Source organism: Halichoerus grypus, chromosome 13 (assembly GCF_964656455.1).
Source record: "Halichoerus grypus chromosome 13, mHalGry1.hap1.1, whole genome shotgun sequence".
NCBI classification, from domain to species: domain Eukaryota; kingdom Metazoa; phylum Chordata; class Mammalia; order Carnivora; family Phocidae; genus Halichoerus; species Halichoerus grypus.
Genome location: NC_135724.1, coordinates 62,311,384 through 62,332,178, shown reverse-complemented (window position 1 = coordinate 62,332,178; position 20,795 = coordinate 62,311,384). Strand labels below are relative to the sequence as shown.

Sequence of the window (20,795 nt, the reverse complement as noted above, 5' to 3'; positions counted from 1 at the left end):
AGTGAGGTCATATGATACATGTCTTTCTCTGTTTGACTTATTTCGCTCAGCATAATATCCTCCAGTTCCATCCACGTCGTTGCAAATGGCAAGAGCTCATTCCTTTTGATGGCTGCATAATATTCCATTGTATATATATACCACATCTTCTTTATCCATTCATCTGTCGATGGACATCTTGGCTCTTTCCACAGTTTGGCTATTGTGGACATTGCTGCTATAAACATCAGGGTGCACGTACCCTTTCGGGTCCCTACTTTTGTATCTTTGGGGTAAATACCCAGTAGTGCAATTGCTGGATCGTATGGTAGCTCTATTTTCAACTTTTTGAGGAACCTCCATACTGTTTTCCAGAGTGGCTGCACCAGCTTGCATTCCCACCAATAGTGTAGGAGGGTTCCCCTTTCTCCGCATCCTCGGCGGGGGTATTCTTTTCCATGCGCTGGGTTGCCCAGCTGCCCTCCTGGTTGCTGTGAGGTCAGATGAGGGAAAAGGAGGGAAAGTGAGCCCTTTCCATGTGGAAAGGATGGGTATGTGACATTTAAGTGCCATCTGCAAGCCTGGGGGTGGGTGTGCACATCACCATTGTAGCCTCCTTCGCCTGCTGGGGCCCAGCATCCTGGGCGCAACAGGCAGAGGTGGGGTGCGACTTCCTTCAATGCTTGGACGCTGCCAGGCTTCGCTACCTTAAGGTGTCCCCGCCGAGGTTGCCAAGGTCCACGGGTGAGGTTCCTGATCAGACCTCCCCAGGACCTTCCTGCCCGTCTCTTCCTCTAGCCGTGGGCTGGCTCTGGCTTGGGGGCTGCCATGGGCATGCAGACACTCCACAGAGGGCCTGGGCTTGCATTCCTGGTGGAGGTGGGGATGAGGGGGGGCGGGGATGTCACTGAGGAAGCCAGACTCGCTTTTGCCCGGGATGCTGTCCTCCCTTACGCACTTCATCAGCTCGGGTGTCCTTCAGGGGTGAGCTCCCCATGACAAACGGAGAAGCCACCAAGCATGGATGAGCCCCAGCCCCATCTGGCAGCGTGGGGCCTATAGAAGCCCTTCCCTATCTCTTTCCCACTGTGCCAGCCTCAGAACCCTGGGAAGTGGAGAGCAGTGTTTTCTTAGTGCCCCAAGTGGCCAGGCAGGCAGGCGTGCAATGGCAGGAGCAGGACTCAGTTTGCCCCTGTTAGCAGTTCCAGCCTCCTGCCCGCCCTGTGTCCAGCCGGCAGGACGGTGACTGGGACCACAGTGTCTGTATCCGGAGCTCGCTCGGGGAGCCCTGAAAGTCAGCAGGAGTGAGAAGGTGGCCCAACAAGTAGGGTGTCGGAGGATTTCACTAGGGCCTGGGTGGGGGCATGCTGGGAGAAGGGCCCTGCATCCATGGGACCTGCCTAGGTGAATGAGATTGCGGGGGTGGTGGGACGTGGAGCTGAGAAGGGGTGGGGCAGTGGGCAGCGGGCCTGGCTTGAGTGGGGGGCGAGGGATTGGAGAGAAAGGCAGTTCCTGATGGTCCCCTCCCCAGGGGCTGGCTTTCCTCTGGTCCTTCCCTCCCAATGACCACGTCTTCATCGAGGCCGCAGCCCTGGGCTTTGTGCCCACACCTCTGGCGCCAGGCTGCCTGGAGACCCATCAGTGGCCTTCCCTCCAACCACAGAGCCCTCCCTGCTACCCCTGTCTGGAGGGCAGGTCTGCCACCCACACAGGCTGGCTAGGATGGCAAGGTCCTGCAGCCAAGTTGGAGGGCTCTGCTTCTGGCTTGTGAGCATCAGTAGCCAGAGCTGCCCCCAGTGGATGGCCTTGCCCAGCAGCTGGGCACACAGCCCAGAGAGGTGCACAGCAGGCGAAGGCTTACATGATGGCCTCGTCTGACAACCCAGAGCTGCATGTCCTTGGTGGGGCAGCATGTCCCTGGTGGAGCAATCCTCAGAACAATCCTCTGGGTGGGATTTCAGAAGTGATGGGTTGGCAGGGCTTCTCCCACTGACCACGGTTGGCCTGGCTGCCACGGGCAGTGCCGGTTGGCCTCTCCTGCAGTATTCTCATTTGTGGGAGAGACTAGCTCCCTGGGAGTGAGAGGGCCTGTGTCTTCTGTGCTGGACCATGGCTGCGTGGCAGCTTCCCATCCCCTGCACCTGGCGGGTGGGGCCCCCCAGGAGGCCCCACATGCTTCCTACCTCCCTGCACAGCGTTCTGGACAATTTGATCTGTCTCATCAGCTGTGTCTAATCTGCTCATCTTAAATCCATTGCTGGGTTTTAATCTGTGGTTTCTATAGCTTCTGGTCCTAAAAGTCCTTTCTGGTGCTTTGTGAACCTCCTGGTTTACTCTTTCTCACATCCTTTTCCTGCAAATATTCTCAAGCTTCTTTTTCTGCAGTGAGAGCCTGGTTGGTTTATGAGACGTGTGGGGATCCCTTTCTGCTGGTCTTTGCGTATGGCGCTTTGTTTTGCTATGTGGTGTTCTTTCTGACTGTCCTGCTCTTTGTCCTTGAAATGATTTGTGAGACTTCTCAGAGGTCTAGCATGAAGATGAGAACTTCGGTTCTCCAGGTGCCTAGGAGCACTACCAGTGTGGGAGCCCTTCCACCCAAGTCTTGGCATGAGGATCCCTGGACCCCCAGTGTGGCCCCGGTGTGCTCTTGTGGCTTCTCAGGGACTCTCCCCACTTTGTGTGCTGTTCCTGTGGCACCTGGGGGTGGCTGTGGATAGAGCCCCCCCTCACCCTAGGAGGGATGCCTTTCAGGGTCCCAGCTCCACTCAGGGGAGGGTTTCCTACTACAGTCCCATCTTGGGGACAGCCCTGGGCCTCGTCTTCAGTCTCCCTCACCTTGGGCGACCAGAGCCCAGTTTGCCCAGATGGGCCAGTGCCTCAGGGCTGGGAAAGCCAGTGTACTCCGCTTTCTTTCCTCTCTGGGTTTCCACGTTCTCTGAGATATTGGCCAAATCCTGCATGACCTTGTTAGTTCATGGCTGCTTTTAAGATGTTTTCATATTCTTTCAAGCATTTTGAGTTGTTTTTACTAGAAGGGTCCAGTTCCAACAGCCTGCCCACCAGTCTTGATATCAGGTAAGCCTAGGATGATGGCCCTAGTGGGCACTACCAGGGCAGCCAAGGGTGGGAACCCAGCCTGCTCCTGTCACCTTGGGGCCCTCTTCTGCATCGGGCACTGCCTTCAGCTCCATCTTCCAGCACCCTGCATTTCTGCAGTGGCACTGGTCACCATGGTGATGTCTCACCTGCACATCAGCCAGACCTGCACAGTCAAGGGTTTTACTGAGGACAGGGTTGGGTCCCCTGAGGCATCACTGATGCCCGTGCCTGTAGGGGCTGGGGGGAACATGGGGCTGAGTCGTGGGGATCCCTCCAGGGCCTGTGGGAGCCAGTGGCGACAGTAGTCGAGTAGATCCTTCCTCCCTGACCCCCTCCCTCTACTTCCCAGGCCAGCCAGACCAGTGAGCCAGAAATGAGTGGAGAGGCAGGGACAGCATGATGTCATCCACAGGAAGACCTCCATGTGGCTCCGAGCTGTGGTCGTGTCCACGGTGCCAGCCTCAGGCTTTGGCCCCTCCTTGGCTCTTCCATGCTCTGTGGCCAGAGCCCCTGCCACCTGTCCACCCACCCACCCATGCTTGGGTGCTGGCACAGCTTAGATGGCAGGGTCGGCGTGGTGGGAACGTCCTCCTTCTGAGTCCCAAAACAGAAAATGTTTTGCTTCGGAGACCCAAGACCTGGGAGCAGTTGTACTGGCATAGAGGGGGGCTCTCACCTCTCCTCTGTTCACCTGCCCAATCCTATGGCCGGGGTGCGCCTCTCTCGGGACTGTCGTGTGTGGGTGGTGGGGACCCTGGCCTGGGGCTGGGAGCTGGAGCCCCTCTCGGCCCACTCCTGCTCCTCCCACGCCTGAAGTACCCTCCCCTCCCCCCACCTCCGTGTGTCTTCTCCAAGGCTTGGGGGCAGAGGGTTTGGAGTGGCATGGTGTTTGTGATTTATGTTGAAACCTGGAGCAAGGATGGGCAGGGTCTGGGCATCTCATCCCACCTTCTCCCAGCTGGGGCCCAGTTCACAGACCCTCTTTAAAGGTGCGGACCCCAAACCTTGCTCTAGTAGGTGCTGTGTTCTGGGCGGGAGTGGGGGGGGGGTGGCAGGGTACTGCACGGACCCTCCCCAGTCCCAGGGCTCCCCAGGCTAGTGCACTTGGAGCTCAGTGGACACACAGTTACACACATGCATGCAGACATCTGCGGAAGCACACACTTCCAAACACCCACACGTAACTGTACACTTGCACATGCACGCAGACCTCAAGGCCTCATGTACATGCACATACGCCGAACACTCCCTCACCCCCCTGGCTCCTGAGGCTTTTCTGGGGGCATCTTTTTGGCTCCCTTCAGTGTCTCTGCAGCCTCTGTGTTGTCTGTTCCCTGGCTGCGGCCGCTGGCTCTGCCCTGCAGCCTTGCCCTGGCTCAGGCACACATGCAGGGCTAGAGACCCTTAGTCACCTTGTCCAGGGTCAGTGGCCTCAGGATCTCATCTCTGTTCTCAGCTCGATTAGGGGAAAAGATCTGCTGGCCCCAGAGGCTGCCAGGTTCTCGTTCTTGCTCCTGTGGCCACCCTCCACGTGTTGTGTCCAGGGCCAGTGAGCGTGGCAGGCAGCGGGGGCCAGTGTGGCCCGTGCTGATGTGTGTGAGCACTTAGGGAGATGGTTGGGCGGTGCCGGTGAGCGTCACGGTGTCTGGGGTATGGTTCTGCCGTGTCCACAAGGGTCAGGGGCATCCCAGAGGCGGTTCTCTTCTGGGCCAGGGAGCACTGCAGGTTCGGGGAGGCAGTGGTGTGTTGTCTGCTGTTTATTCAACACATTTTTTTTTTCCTTTTCCCGCAGACTGGTGACCCTGTGTGAACAAAGCTGCTCTCAGGGACCCATGTGCATCATCTTCTTTAAGTTCGATCCTCGCCCTGTTTCTAAAAATGCATACAGGTAACCCCCTTGCTCTGTGTCTACTGTCTTCCGCTTGGCCTCAGGTGCCCCACAGTCCTCATAGCGCCCAGGTGGGGACAAGTTGTACAGGCTGGGCCTGCCCTGTCCAACAGCAGTTATTCAGTGTGGGATGCAGCAGCGGGTACTGCCAGGTGGCAGGAAAGCTGAACTGACATACAAAGGTGCAGAGGCTTAGCTGCTTAAGGTCGCTGTAGGGGCAGGACAGAAGAGCCATGTTGGGCCAGGTAGGGGCGCAGCCCTGTGGTTTCTGCAGGGGCGCCAGGGGCAGCAGAACTGGCTTGATGAGCAAGAGCCCCATTTAGACTGGGCTCGTCTGTGTTGCCAGTGGTAAGTCTGGGTGGTGGTAGGAACACAGGGTCTGTGGGTCCTGAGCTGGGGAATGAGGGTGGGGGTGGGGAAGCTGGGAGACCAGCAGAGGAGGTAGGAAACTGAGGCCAGAGAGGGATGAGACATGATCCAGTGCACGCCCCTCCTCCCCACGACCTTGGGCTCTGGATGTGCCCCTCTGTTTCCTGGGGCACCCAGTGGGAATTTTTCCGTGTTTTTCCAAGTATGAGGCTGAGAGGTAACCCACAACCAAAATGACATTTTAAACTGATCACTAGTACGATTGCTTGGAAAGTTTTCATCATTTTGAAATCTATACCAGAAATGATTTGAACCATTTTGATTAGCTTCTTAGACTTGAGTCACCATGCAAAATTGCACAGACACCATGCTGCCTAATTTCGTGCTGAATGAAACTCATTCCAGGCCAGAGGTTGGGGACTGAAGAGTCCCCAGTGTTCCCATCATGCAGAGGAATGGACAGCAGGGCCAGGCCAGGGTCCTGGAGCTGACCCTGCACGACCCCCAGCAGAATGAGCTGGGGTGTAGCCAGTGGGCAGGATCCAGGGGCAGTGATTTGAGCAGGGGAAGTGTAACATCCAGAATTATTAACTATAACAGGATTGGAATGCCCTGGGTGGAACCCCGTCTTCCACCCTCAGGCTGAGAGCCAGACCTTGCCGGAGACGCTCAGCCGCAGCACACTGGATAGCAAAGAAATCGCTGGGGTGCCATGGCAGCGGAGCTTGCTAGGAGTCTGCCCTCCGATGTGCGGGCAACTGTCTCGGGAGGATACTGGGGGGAGGTGCTGGCCACTAGGTGCGTGGGGGAAGCTGCATGTGTAACCGGACTCATCCTGGGGGAGCCAGGCATGTTGCCAGGAGTGTCCTGCGGTGTCTCTTCAGCGCCCTCTACTGACGAAACTTAATATGGTACTAGCCCCAATGTCAGCTCCTTTATCCTGAGGAGGCAGTGAAGGGCAAATTTGGGGCTGAGACATAGTAGCGGGATTACTGACACGGTCTACCCCTTTGGCTACTGAGGTTTCATGTGCACCCTTCTGTGCTCACATGAACTCTCACGCACCAACAAAATGACTCTGTTTTGACCTGATAAGGATTTCTCACACGGGGACACGCAGCCTGACAATTCCCTGAGTCTGTTCCTGGCTATATTTACTACCAGATTCAGCCGCAGCCTCCCTGGAAATGCTGTTTCCTGAGGTTACCTGCAGTCTCCTGCCAGTAAAATAAACGTGGGAAGAAGGAGGAAGGAGGTCTCTCTTGTTTTCGCTCGGGACCTGTGCGTCACTGCCAAGACCTCTCCTCATAACGACTCCTTGTGGATTGTGATTCAAGACAGCCTTAGTGTTTCTCTCCAGTGTATTCCAAAGCCCTAAGCCAAAAACTAAACATACCACCGCTGGTGACTGACCGAATACACTTGTTGTTTACCCTATTGCGTGGCGGGGGGCGGGGTGCAAGAGGGACTTCCGGTAGCTGCTCCTACTCTAGCTGTGGGGTTGTCTGGCCCTTGAGAATGGGTGGGCTGTGGGCCCTTGGTATTCATACTTCCATATGTGTGTGATAGAAAAGGATGGGAGGAGCAAGGAGGGGGCCGCATGGGAGGGACACTGCAGCAGGGCCAGTGAGGAGAGGCCAAGCCTGGGCCTGTCAGAGATTGGAGAGGGGTTCCCGGTGCCTAGAGTGGAATGGGGAGCAGGCCAGGCTCCAGGGCCATCAGTGTGGTGGGGAGGAGGCCCTGGCTAGGCAGTGCTGCCAGGAGCCGATGGGGCCAGCAGGACCTGCCCCAGCGTCCCTCACTCGGGCTCCCTCCTGCTTTAGCCATCCCTGTCCTGGCCTGGGATGCACCAGCCTCTGCCCCCCACGTTAGCATGTACTGCTGTGTCTTCATCTCCCCCCCTCCACCTAATAATTGGCAGGAATAGGAGTGTGTGCCATTCTAACCATTGACAAGTGTCCAGTTCAGTGGCATTAAGTACATTCACGTCGTTGTGCAACCATCCCCGCCATCCATCTCCAGAACTCTTCATTGTCCCCAGCTGAATCTCTGTCTCCACCAAACACTGACTTCCTGTTTCCCTCCCCCCAGCCCCTGGCAACCACCAGTCTACTTTGTTTCAATGACCTTGACTACTCTGGGGACCTCATATAAGTGGAATCGTAGTATTTTTATGTGACTGGCTTATTTTATTGAGCATAGTGTTCTCAAGATCACGGTGTAGCATGTGTCAGAATCTCCTTCCTTCTTAAGGCTCAGTAACATCCCACTGTATGCAGGACCACATTTTTATCCATTCATCTCTTGATGGACACTTGGACTATTTCCACTTCTTGGCTATTGTGAGTCATGCTGCCGTGGAGATTAGCATACAAGTGTCTGTTTGAGTCCTGCTTTCCATTCTTTTTTTGGGGGGGTATACCCGAGGCAGAATTACTGGATCACATGGCAGTTCTGTTTTCGACTTTCTGAGGAACTACCAACTTGATTCCTGCGAGTGTCTTTCGATGGCCGTGCCATAGGCTTCCCAAGCCATGCCAGCCCATGTATCCATTTGGTGGTGGAGTATGTCTTCACGGTGTGTCATCATTGTTCACTGTCCAGACCAAGTTCTCTCCCACCAAGCCAGACAAACCAGGTGCCAGGGCCACCATCCACTTGGACTCTGCTGCCCACCAAGCTGGTCCACATGGCTGGGACCCATCGAAGACCCTCCGTGTGCTCTCTTAGGCACCCTCAATATCATCACATGTGCAGTGGCCTCTTGGCACTTGGGGTAATGGGAAACACCTGGTTTTGTTTGTGGGTTGAGCTCATCCCTGCAGTCATTGCTGCTCCAGGGTCAGATGGTTGCAAAGAGGACTTTTATAGCTGGAATGGTGGCCATCCTTGCCATGGAAAGCTGACCTTTGAACAACATGGATTTGAACTGTGCAGGTCCACTTACATGCCGATTTTTTCTTTTTTAAGATTTTATTTATTTATTTGACAGAGACACAGCGAGAGAGGGAACACAAGCAGGGGGAGTGGGAGAGGGAGAAGCAGGCTTCCCGCTGAGCAGGGAGCCTGATGCATGGCTTGATCCCAGGACCCTGGGACCATGACCTGAGCCGAAGACAGATGCTTAACGACTGAGCCACCCAGGCGCCCTGACATGCCGATTTTTTAAAGTACAGTACTATAAATGTATTTTCTCTTCCTTATGATTTTTTTTTTTTTTACTTGATTTTTCGAGTGATCTCTACACCCAGCATGGGGCTCGGACTCACAACCCTGAGATCAAGAGTCATGGGTTCCACCAATGAATGAGCCAGCGAAGCGCTCCTCTTTATGATTTTCTTAATAATGTTTTATTTTTCTCTAGCTTACTTTATTGTAAAAAATACGGTATGTAATACACATAACATATAAAATACATGTGGATTGAACTGTGTATGTTATTGGTAAGGTTTGTGGTGAACAGTAGGCCAGTACTAGTTAAGTTTTGGTGGAGTCAAAAGTTATACATGGATTTTTGGGGAGCCTGGGTGGCTTACTCGGTTAAGCATCTGCCTTCGGCTCAGGTCATGATCCCAGGGTTCTGGGATGGAGCCCCATGTTGGGCTTCCTGCCTAGTGGGAAGCCTGATTCTCCCTCTCCCTCTGCTGCTTCCCCTGCTTGTGCTCCCCCCTCTCTTCCTCTCTCTCTTGGTCAAATGAATAGATAAGATTTTTTTTTTTTTAAAGATTTTATTTATTTGACAGAGAGATAGAGAGCACAAGTAGGCAGAGAGGCAGACAGAGGGAGAAGGAGAAGCAGGCTCCCTGCCGAGCAGGGAGCCCGACGTGGGGCTCGATCCCAGGACCCTGGGATCATGACCTGAGCCGAAGGCAGCCGCTTAACTGACTGAGCCACCTAGGCGCCCCTGAATAGATAAGATCTTAAAAAAAAAAGTTATACCTGGATTTTTGACTCTGCGGGGAGGGCGGTTGGTTCCCTTAACCCCTGTGTTCAAGGGTCAACTGTCTATGTAAGTGATTTAAATATCTGCCCTACAGAAAAGAATGAGACATCCTCACCTTTGACACTGTGGGCAGTGTCACCCACGGCTCTGCCATTGCCAGATGCTGATCTCACGGGAATGTGTTTTCTGACCTCCCAGGAGTCAGTTCCTGGAAGATGAGCCTGTCCCTGTCGTGCCCTGCCTGGGACCGGCCCATCGATGGTGGCGCTTGGTCTGTGCCTGCCACTTTGCAGGCTTGCTGGTGAAAGGCATGGCTCCTGAAGCATCTCTCCTTCTCTTGGGCCTCGTTCAAGCATCGTATCATCTGTTTCCCCACGAGAGAAAGTGTAGCCTACCGCGGAGCATGCATCTTGTCGTCTCTTCCCCCCAGATTTGGCAGTCACAGTGTGTTGTTGAGTGACGCTCACCGGGTGCAGGCAGGGAGGGAGCCAGCTCAGCACCTGCCCAGGGAGTGAATGTGAGCATGGCCACTTCTGCAGAGCATCTCCAGGCCTGACGCTGGGCTGGGCCCTGGTGTCATGGATCCCGTGGTCTACACCTCCCATCCCCCATGTCAGCATCCCACTGCCCCTCGCTGTTGGGGATACCCATCCCTCCAGATGTGGCAGCGGTCCCCAGGTCACATCCCACTGCTGCCTCCCCGCAAGCACTGCCCTGGCATGACTCCCCAAATGCCCTCGGGCCTCCCCACCTGTCCTCTTGGTGCTGAGCTGGCCCTGGTGAGGTGGGCTCCGTGGGTGTCACTCCCTCCTGGGGTTGCTTCTGCCATGGGGCATCATGGCCCCTGCCCAGACGTGGGATTCCCCTGGGTGGTCCCAGCCTCTGCCTCCCATGCCTGTTGTTACCTGGCACTTGAAACCTCCAATTTTTGGTGATGATTACGCAGTGTGAGTACTGTCTGGGCGCCTGTTGGTTCTGTTCGTTTTAAATTTTAGTACGGATATCTGCAGCACTGAGGCAAGGAGCGTAGCAGGTAAGGAACAGTTTTAGCAGCCTGTGAGCTGCTGACTTGGAACTTTTCCGTGCTGGCTGCAGCTTTGCCCCGGGGTCCCCATGACCTTGCTCTGTGGAGGCAGCGGTGTTTCCCTGGGGTTCTAGTTATGTCCCTGATTGTAAAGGGGTACGTGCTCTTTGAAAAGAAGTCATACCCTACAGGATGTACGAAGTAAAATGTGAGCTCCTGTAACCCCTGTGGTAGGCTGATGGCTCCCAAGATTCCTGCCCCCGCTGTACACACCAATGTCATTCATTCCCCTGGTAGTGTGTGGGGCTGTGGGGCTCAATGTGAAGGGATTTTGCCAATGTGACAAAAGTCCCTAATCAGTTGGAGTTAGTCAAATGGGAGCAGTCCTGGGTGGGTCTGATGTAATCAGAAGAGCCCCCAGGTGGGGCCAAGCCCCTCCTGAAGAGGTAAGCTGCTGTGCTTGGAGGGGCCCATGGCCGGGAACTGGGGGTGGCCTCTAGGAGTTGAGAGTGACCCCGGCCTAGGATGGGAATTCTGCAGCAACCTCAGGAACATAAGATGCCGAACCTCAGCGACACCCTGCTGGTCGGCACCTTGGGTGCTACCTCGGGTCACTGAGCAGAGCACCCAGCACATCCCGGCCCACGCTCCTGACCATAGACTGAGATGAGAAGTAGGCGTCGCTCTGAGCCACTGTATACGCACGCTATGTGTGTGGCAATTTGTGAGGCCCCATAGAAAACCAGTATGCTTCCCATCAGGTAACACTGTCATGGCTGTCGTATAATCACCGTCTTTATTAAAATGTCTGTTTAGACTCATGAGCTAATTCCCCTTGTTGGCTCCAGTCTGGAGGGGCTGCTGGGCGAGCTGTCACATCCTTCTGGTGGCTTCCACGGGACTCATCACTGCTGGTGACATCACTGGGCCATGGGCCGGTACACCTGCTACCTGGCACTAAACTCTCCCCAGATGGTGCACAGACTTGCCCCTCAGATGGTGCCGAGATCCCCCACCCCATAGTACACAGATTCAGCCCCCGAGATGGTGCCCTGACTCACCTTCTAGACGACACACAACTCACCCGCCAGATGGTGCACACGCCTCCCTCCCCCAGATGGTGCACTGACTCCCCCCTTAGATGGTGTACAGACGCACCCTCCCAGATGGTGTGCAGACTCAGCCATCCCAGATGGTACACACTCCCCAGATGGTGTGCAGACTCCGCCATCCTAGATGGTGTGCAGACTCACCCCCCAGGTGTTGCGCAGACTCACACTCTCAGGTGGTACACAGACCTACCTAGTACCTCCAGACGGTGCACAGACTCACCCCCAGTAGCAGGGTGAGGAGTGCCCATCGATGAGTAATTAGTGGTTTCAGTTGTTAGAACAAAACAAACCTGACTTGCTGTCCTCAGAGCCCCTGACTGGTGGGCATGGCCCCTGCCCCTGGGCGCTGTGGCACAGATGGACTTTTATTGGTGTTGCAGTACCCAGAAGTGGTGAGTGAGGGAATACTTTCTCTTACTTGGAGCCTTGATGTGGGTACTCATCATGCCCACGTCTCCCAATTAGGTATTTAATGAAATCCCCAACAAACCACTAGCAATTCAGCTAAATAGCGACTCTTATGGCAGAAATAACCGGGCAGTTATTAATATTCCTAGTTATTAACAAATGCGTGTCACTGCTCCTTGTTTTAAAAATAGTAGGGAGTTGAAAATCTTAGGACAAGGTTTTGCTCAGTCAGCTTTTTTTTTTTCCCCTAATTTTTCCTTTTCTGGAGACTTACGTAACAATCAGAACCAGAAGCCAATAGCACCAGTCTCCATTTGGGAAGCACCTCGCTGGCCTCCCCGGCCTCCCCGGCCCCCTCTCAGCACAGGTGTCAGGAGGAGTGAGCAGAGGAGCGGTGCTGGGGGTTCTGAAGGCGGACACTGTTTCCTGACCACATGGAATGACCTCCACCCACAGGGGTTGGTGGGGCGCCTGGCCCATACACGTAGCCTGTGGGAGCAGTGCTAGCTGGGTTGGGTCCAGAATTGAGTCGCAGAAGGAAGGGACAAAGCAGATGTGGCAGAAGATAAAAGAGGTCAGGGCCTGGCTGGCTTCTCCCTAAGGCTGTCTTCCCCCTAAGGCTGTCTTCCTCAGACCGGGGCTGGGGTCCGGCAGGTGGCGCTGCAGAGGATTGTTCTGTGAATGGCTGGGTTTCGTATCAGGGACAGCGACTGCTCCCTAAGTGCCTGTCCCTGAGACCTGGAGCAGCCTGGAGTGCTATGCCTGGGGGGGATAGAGGGCTGCCGCAGGCTGGACAGGTGTCCCGAAGGTGGTGAGACTGGAGGTTTTGATGGCCACCGCCAGGCCTTGGCCATGTTGGTGCCTGTGGCTGGGGCTGCGTGGGGAGGTATAGAGTTGGGGCGGGGGGGCTACTGCACGCTGTGTGCACAGGATGAAAGTGCTTCTGTGGGCCTGGGCGGTGGTGTGGGTGCCAGTTTCACTTTCAGTTTTATGAACTTTGTTAACTCACATTTTACCACAAGCAAGTGTCCCTAAAAATCTTTTTTTTTTTTTTTTTTAAGATTTTGATTGACAGAGAAAGAGACAGTGCATGTGCAAGCCGGGGGGAGGGACGGAGGGAGAGGGACAGGCAGACTCTCCGCTGAGCAGGGAGCCCGATGCGGGACTTGATCCCAGGGCCCTGAGATCATGACCTGAGCTGAAGGCAGACACTTAACCGACTGAGCCACCCAGGCGCCCCTAAATGTTCATAAATATCTAAGAGTCAATACAAAAATGATTTTTGAAGACTCCTTAGGATCTGACCACTGACTAGGCTGACTTGGTTTCAGACCCAGTGTGACCACAGGTGGCCAAGCCATAGCTCCTGGCCCCGTGTCCTTTGCGCACCTGCCAGTGGTGCTCAGAGGGTCCTTTGGCTGTCCCTTCTTAGACCCAGAGGTCTCACGGATGTGGCAGCCCCACTCAGTCGTAGTCTGTGTTCTTATTTAAAAGGGCAAAGCTGACTAGAAACTTTGTTTTCTTTTTTTTGTTTAAGATTTTATTTATTTATTTGAGAGAGAGAGAGAAACAGCATGAGAGGGGAGAGGGTCCAAGGGAGAAGCTGTCTCCCCGCTGAGCCGGGAGCCCGATGCAGGACTTGATCCCAGGACTCCAGGATCATGACCTGGGCCAAAGGCAGTCGCTTAACCAACTGAGCCACCCAGGTGCCCAGAAACTTTGTTTTTTTATGTTAAAACTAGAACTCTTTTGAAAACGTTGACATCTTCTCTGCTTGCCAACAAAAAACTCGTTGGATTCATAATGCAAAAAACTAGAGAAACACAGAAGTTCTTACCCCACTTCCTTCCCCCAAACACCCCAAAATGCAGGACAGTAGCCTCCAGAGATCCTGTGCTCTGCCGCTGCTCCACATGTCCCCAGGGCCCTTCTGGTGGGCCTGCTCACATTTCCAGGAAGTCACGGGCTCACTGGGGATGGCCTCGGGGGAAGGGACAGATGGGCAGAAGGGGTACTTCTCTTGCCACCGGGGCACCTGGGACATGCCTGTGCAGATCCTGCTGCCCTTTTTGGGTAAGTGGGGTATGCAGGGTGGGATGGGATATGCGTCTTTGCCCAGCATCGCCTCTCTCTTTGTCAGGGTCCTGGGGCACAGTCTTGGCCGAAGGCTCCCTAGGAAACCCACCTGTCTGGCGCCATCACGATCTTTGTCTCCTGAGGGTTCCTGTCCTCTTTAAGACTTGCCTATGTTGCTAAAGGAGGCAAATTTTCTTTGTTAACAGGAGAAAAAATTGGCTTTTCTGTTTTCCCCTGAGACCTTTAGTCATGCTTTCTCTTTCAGGCTCATCCTGGCGGCCAACAGGGATGAATTTTACCACAGACCATCCAAGCTAGCTGACTTCTGGGGGAGCAACAATGAGGTCCTCAGTGGTGAGTCTTTCCTCAGGGGGGGCGGCCACAACATGGCAGGAAGTAGGAGCCCCAGAGTGCTTTTAACTGTTACTGGTGCTGCCTCTCCGTGTAAGTGCAGAATGAAGGAGGGGACACTGACTGGTCTCATGGGGGAGGCTCCCAGGTTGGGGTCTGGGGCCAGCATTGAGGTGACCAGCCCCGAAGTGTCTACCCAGCGCCATCCACATGGTTTCATGTGTTGTGGGTTCCCAGAGAAGTAGCTGGAAGGATCAGTTGGTTTTATTTGGATCCATCTTTTCGCTGTGCACGTGTGGTTGGGTTTGTATGAGGTGCAGGTTCACATTCGGTCACTCTGTGAAGCATCGTAGTTGTGTGGGGGGTGTGTGTGTGTGCGCGCGCGAGCACACACATTTCTCTTTACACACCGGCACACCTTGCTCCAGAGATGGTCTGAATTTGGGAAGCAGAGGCTCGGTTGGAGCATGTTCAGATGGGAGCTGCATGAGGAGTTCCCACAGAGGGAGGCAGAAGCGGAGGTGACAGCTGTGTCCCCTGCTGGCTCAGCGGGCAGCCTCCCTGAGCCCCGTGGACAGAGAGCAGTTTCTGCCCATGGGGCGGACAGGGGTCTACTTGGAGGGCACGTGGACAGGTGTTGGCCAGGCCAAGGTCCCTCTGCCTGCGAGCTAGGCATCAAGGAAGCAGAAAGGAACCTGGCAGGGCTGACAGGGGTGCTCAGGTGCCCAGTGGGCTGAGTGGGTGCCCTCCGGGGTCTGGGGACACCAGGTGTGCCCTGCTTCGCCTGCAGCATCTAAAACCTTGACTGTGGAACTTCTATAGAAGGCCTCCTGTATAGACTGGTTGGGCGTTGGTGTGAGGAAAACACTGCCCAGGCTGGATCGTTCTGGTGCCATGTGGAAAGAGGACAGGAGTGGGGAGACTGAGGCAGGGTGGTGTCGTGGACAGGAGGTCTGGCAGGTGGTGGGGAAAGCTGTTGTGAGACCCCTCTCACTGAGAGCAAGAGGGAGAAGAGGCTAGGTCTCTGGGTTATGTCTTGGCCTCCTCAGAAGCTGCGCGGGAGACATTGGAAATGTCTAGACGTGCAGACAGAAGTGGGGGGCCAGAGACCCCTGTTGTGTAAGCTCCAGGCACTTCAGTACAGTAACCCCAGGGGGGCCATGTATGTGGGGTCCTTGGCTGGGCCAGCCATGGCTCTCCCAGAGGTCGAGGGTCAAGCCTGCAGGGCAATGTGAGGAGGGCTGAGGGGAGCCTGTGGGCCTGGCCAGTACCATGCCAACCATCCTGAGCTAGAGTAGAATGGAAGGGGGTCATGGGGATGGGGCAGGCTGTGTGTGTTGCTGCTGCAGGGCATGAATGGGTGGCTGTAGTGGCGTGGGGGATGGGGACTGGTCAGGGTGGGTGGGGTGAGGGGTGAGGGCCTGATGGCACTTCTTGAGTATTTTTGTAGAACAGGACACAGATGAAGGGTTAGCCTGTTTGGGCTCCTTTGGCCATCCTGGCCACCTGGGCTCCATGCTGCTTAGGCACTCAGGCCTGCACCCTGCCCCGAAATCAGGGCCAATCCCTGCTGAGGGGTTCCAGCCACTTGGGATCCTTCACCCTTTGTAGTGATTTGGAGTTGGTCTCTGGCATGCTGACACGGGGCTCCTGCCTAGTGGGAGGGTGGCCCTGCTGCATGACAGTGCCGGGTGGGCCCAGTGGCCACTGCACCAGTTAGGGCTGGAAGACACTAAGATCCACATCCTCCCGCCATCTGACATCACCACATTGTGTGCAGAATTGTAGGCCAGTGGTTCTTCAAATGCGATCTGTGAGCTAGTAGCATCAGCATTGCTTGGGAACTTGTTAGAAGTTTGGAAAAATTCAGGTATTATTTTTTAAAATATTTTTTCTGTCTCCTGCTCTCTCTTCTCGATCTCTTTCCTTCTCTCTGCCTATTCACACATATATTAGTTTTCTTGAGGTTGTCCCACACTTTGATGATGCTCAGTTCATTTTATTAAAAGATTTTATTTCTCAGTTTTTTAGAGAGAGTGTGCACATGGGTGTGCATGAATGAGGGGAGGGGCAGAGGAAGAGAGAGAGAATCTCAAGCAGATACACTGCTGAGCGCAGAGCCTGACGCGGGGCTCAGTCTCACGACCCTGAGATCATGACCTGAGCCAAAATCAAGAGTCAGACACTTAACTGACTGAGCCACTCAGGCACCCCTGATAATGCTCAATTCATTTTTAAAAACCCTCTTTTCTCTCTGTTTCATTTTAGATCATTTCTGTTGCCATAACTTCACATTCACTAATCTTTCTTTCTCCAGTGTCTAATCTGCTTTTAACCCCATCGTATATGTTTTTTCTCTCACACATTGTAGTTTTTATCTCTAGAAATTCAGTTTTTCTATCTTCTTTGTATGTTCTTAACTGTTTTAGCATACAGAGTATAGTTTTAATAGCTGTTTAAATATCCTTGTTTGCAAGGTCTGATGTCTGTGTCAGTTCCAGTTCAGTTTGACTAGATTGATTGAACTTTTAGTAAGCAGGGCCATGTTTTTCTGCTTCTTTGCATGCTTGGTAATTTTTGATTGGATGCCAAACATTTATGGGTTTTATCTTGTTGGGGACCGAATATTTTTGTATATCTATAAATATTCCTGAGCTTTGTTCTGGGACACAGTCAAGATGCTCAGAAACAATTTGATCCTTTCAGGTCTTGCTTTTAAGATTGGTTAAGTGGCTCTGAAGCTATGCCCAGTCTAAGGCCAATGATTCCCTACTCCTCAGGCAAGATCCTTCTGTCTTCCCTTGCCTGTGCTCCCTGGATCTTGAGGTTTTCCAGGCTGACTTCTAGGAACAGGCACTATTCCCAGCCCTGCGTGAGCACTGTCTCCTCTAATCTTTCTGGATGGCTCTTTCTTGGCCACGGGTAGTTTCCTCACACACATGTACCGATCAGTTGTCTGGGGTTCTGTGCAGCTCTCTCCTCTCTGGTCTTCTGTCCCAGGAGCTCTGGTCTCCTCAATCTCCTCAGGCTCCCAGCCCTTCTCCTCGGCCAGGGAGTCTGGTGGAGTCCAGACCCTCGGCCTGGGTCTCCTTCCCGTGCAGTGTCCTGGAGACGCTCTCCAGTTGTGGGGTTCGCCTAGTTTATTTCTTGTCTCAGAGATCTGTGTCCTTTGTTTTTTGATGTCCAGTGTCTTGAAACACATTGTTTCATGTATTTTCTTTTGGTGGTTTTAGGTAGGAGAGTAAATCTGGTCCCTGGTGATTGGCCAGATATGGAATTCTTGTTTACTTTTCAGTGTTTGATTTGTACGAGTTTTTTATGCATTCTGGATCGGAGTCCCTTGTTGGATAAATGTATTGCCTCCTCATTTTCTTAATGACATCTTCTGGTGAGCAGAATATTTTCTTTTAGTGAAGTGAAGTTTACTCTTTTATGGTTTATTCTGTTTGTGTCTTTGCCTACCCTAAAGCCATAAAGATGTTTTCCTCTTTTTGCTTCTAGAAGCCTTTTGATTTAGGGTTTTGTGTTTAGGTCTATGATTTATCTTACATTTTTGTACTTGGTGTGAGGTAGGGGTTGAGATTCATATCTCAAGTTCTCCTAGCCTTATTTATTGAATAGGTAACTCTTTTGCCTATTGCATTCCTATGGCAACGTGGTTGAAAATCAGTTGAACACATGTGTGGATCTATTTTGGACTCCTTTGTGTGCCATTGATCTGTTTGTCTGTCTTGATGCCAACATCACACTGTCTCGATTGCTGCAGTTTTTTTAGCAAGTTTTGAAATCAAGTGGTGTTAAGTCCTCCAGCTTTGTTCTATTTCAGGACTCCTTTGGCCATCCTGGCTCTTTTGTGTGTGCATATAAATTTTAAAGTCAGCTTGTTAATTTCTATAAAATAGAACAGCTTCCTGGGATTTGGATTTGGATTGTGTTGACTCTTCTGGCCATTTGGAGAGAACTGTCGTCTTAACAATATTGACTCTTCGGTTGAGGAACAGGGCATCTCTGTCTCTCTTTTAGTTACAGATTCTTGACTTCTCTCAGCGCTGCTCTGTGGTTTTCAGTCTTTAGGTATTACATGTTTTTCCTTAAATGTTTTCCTACTTTTTGTTTTATTTAATGCTATTGTAAATGGTATCTTTAAATTTTCATTTTCTGATTCTTGCCTTTATTTACTTAGCAGTTCTAGTAGATTTTTTTAAGTTAATTTATTTTTTTTAGTAATTTTTGTATCTAACACCAGGCTCAAATTCAGGACCCTGAGATCAAGAGTCCCATGCTCTTCTGACTGAGCCAGCCAGGTACCCCCAGCAGATTTTTTTTTTTTTTTTTTGTAGATTCCTTTTGGATTTTCTTCACCTGTAATCCTCTCATCTACAAATACAGTTTACTCCTTCTTTTCTGATCTTTCCATCTTTCTTTCTTTTACTGTTATAATTTATTATTATTATAAAAATGATATTTTAATGATTTAGCTGCTTTTACCCCAGTCTTCAACTGAAATGATCCTCTAATCTAGGAAGACACTTTGCTATGACTTAAAGGGCCTCACTGACCCAGTGGTGAGGCCCCATGGAGGGCTAACCATGACCTGGGCCTATGGGGTGGGAATCAAGCAAACAGGTGTGCCTGGATGTGCTCCAGGCTCCTAGTGAAGCACCCAGCCTGAGGGCCTGTGTGTCCTGCTAGGGGAGGAAAGCCAGTGGCCCTGCACCTGATCCAGGATGTGGGATTGGGGCCTGGTGCCGTTGCTAGGATGGAGCTAGTACTGTGCTCCCAGCCCAGTGTTGATCCAAGCATCAGCATGCATTCCACACGTGCCAGGTCCCACTGCAAGCTTTCAGGGGCTCCATGGGCATCAGATGTCATCCTGGGAGCATGATCTGTCTCACATGCCCTGTGGGCTTTAGGGCTGCCTTGCCCTGAGTAGTTCAAGCCCCTATTCCTTAGCCAGGGCTGCTGGGCTGAGCATGTATCTCCCTAGCACACAGGGCCAGGGCAGTAGGCGCTACTGGTGGTGACACTATCATCTGTCACAGGGCTTGACATGGAGGAAGGCAAGGAAGGAGGCACGTGGCTGGGCATCAGCACACGGGGAAAGCTGGCCGCACTCACCAACTACCTGCAGCCACGGCAGGACCCAGATGCCCGGGGCCGAGGTACCATGGGGCTGTGGTGGGTGCGGGGCAGGGGGGCGGGCTTTCCTGGGCACATGTGGACACAGGAGGAGGAAGAAGGGGAAGTGGGGTGTTTCTGGCTCTGAGGCCCACTGGCTGGTATCACTGTGGGAACCCCCCCTCCGCCTGGCCCACACAGCACCTACCTGCACAGACATGGTTTGCTCCTCTCAGGGAACACTCTCCACATTTGTGCCCCAGGCCAAAGTGTCACTTCTGGCTGTTGTCATTGTCCCCCACCTGTCAGATGTTTGCAGAGCAGTACCCCGTGGGAAGACAGCTCCATGGACACACGTTGTCCCCACTGAAGATTTTTTTCCCCTCATGCTGTACTTCCATTTAGGGTGTAATGGCAGGAAAAAAAAATTAAAACCCAACAAAAACCGAGTTCTTGATGCAGACCTCCTTAGCTGCCAGGGGAATGAGGTATGGCTCCCCAGGACGAGGGACTCAGCCCTGCTGCCTCGGCCATGTGTATCTGTCCCCTACCCACAGGTGAACTTGTGACCCACTTTCTGACTACAGACATGGACAGCTTGTCCTACTTGAAGAAGGTTTCTGCGGAGGGCCACCTGTACAACGGCTTTAACCTCATAGCAGCTGACCTGAGGTGGGTCTGCTGGGAGGGAGATGGCAGCCCATCGGGCACTGCCACAAAGCTGAGTTGTGGGCTTGATGGGAAATGGGGTTCCCGCCCTGCCACTCACCTTGGGGTACTGTGGCAGCCTCTGCAGGGACATCGCTCCTGGTGGGCATGGTGAGGGTCCCCAGGGCCGGCTGACTGTTGCGGGGGCGCAGGGATCAGGGCCCAGGCTTCCTGAAGCAGTGTCAGGGTCGCTGGCTCCTACATGCGAGCTATAACATGACTGCAGCGGGCATCTCCAGTCACGGGGGGCACCCCTTGCCCACGCCGGCCCCTTGCCCCTGAGCTCTCCTCTACGTGTCCATGGCTCAGGAGTGCCCTGTTGTGGAGCTGCACTTCGCTTGCCCTGTTCTGTGCTGCACAGAGGTGCCCCAGGCTGGAGGAGGAAGGCCCAAGCACCGCTGACCGGGGTCCGGAGCAGCTGGTGGTGGTCAGGTGCTGCTGAGCTCTGGGGCCTCACGGTGGCTTCTTTAGGGAGGTGTGTCTGAGCATGTGTCTGTCCCAGCTGCCCATGGGCCCTGTCACCAGAGGACGTGGAGGCTCTGCTGCGCAGTCATTTGGGGGAAGTCTTCCCCTACCTGGAGTTGGGCAGATAGGCAAGGAGCAGAGGCAGGAGGAAGGGTCCCCAAGAGGCCTGGAGCCTCAGGGGTGCCTGGGCCGGCCGCGAGTCAGGAGGCTGGTTGCTGGAACCCGGCAGGGGCCTGCAGCAGTTGGGGTGTTGCC

General features: G+C 53.6%; 1 protein-coding gene across 3 annotated transcripts in view; it reads left to right on the top strand.

The window, feature by feature from the left end:
- Positions 1 to 20,795, top strand: part of TANGO2 (transport and golgi organization 2 homolog) — a 39,059-nt gene that overhangs the window by 7,471 nt on the left and 10,793 nt on the right. For all 3 annotated transcript variants that reach the window (XM_036104197.2, XM_036104199.2, XM_036104198.2), the window contains exons 2-5: positions 4,871 to 4,966; positions 14,164 to 14,252; positions 19,292 to 19,411; positions 19,925 to 20,039. In XM_036104197.2, coding sequence (XP_035960090.1) covers positions 4,911 to 4,966; positions 14,164 to 14,252; positions 19,292 to 19,411; positions 19,925 to 20,039 — 380 coding nt within the window. In that variant the 5' untranslated portion in view covers positions 4,871 to 4,910. The remainder of the gene's footprint in view (positions 1 to 4,870; positions 4,967 to 14,163; positions 14,253 to 19,291; positions 19,412 to 19,924; positions 20,040 to 20,795) is intronic.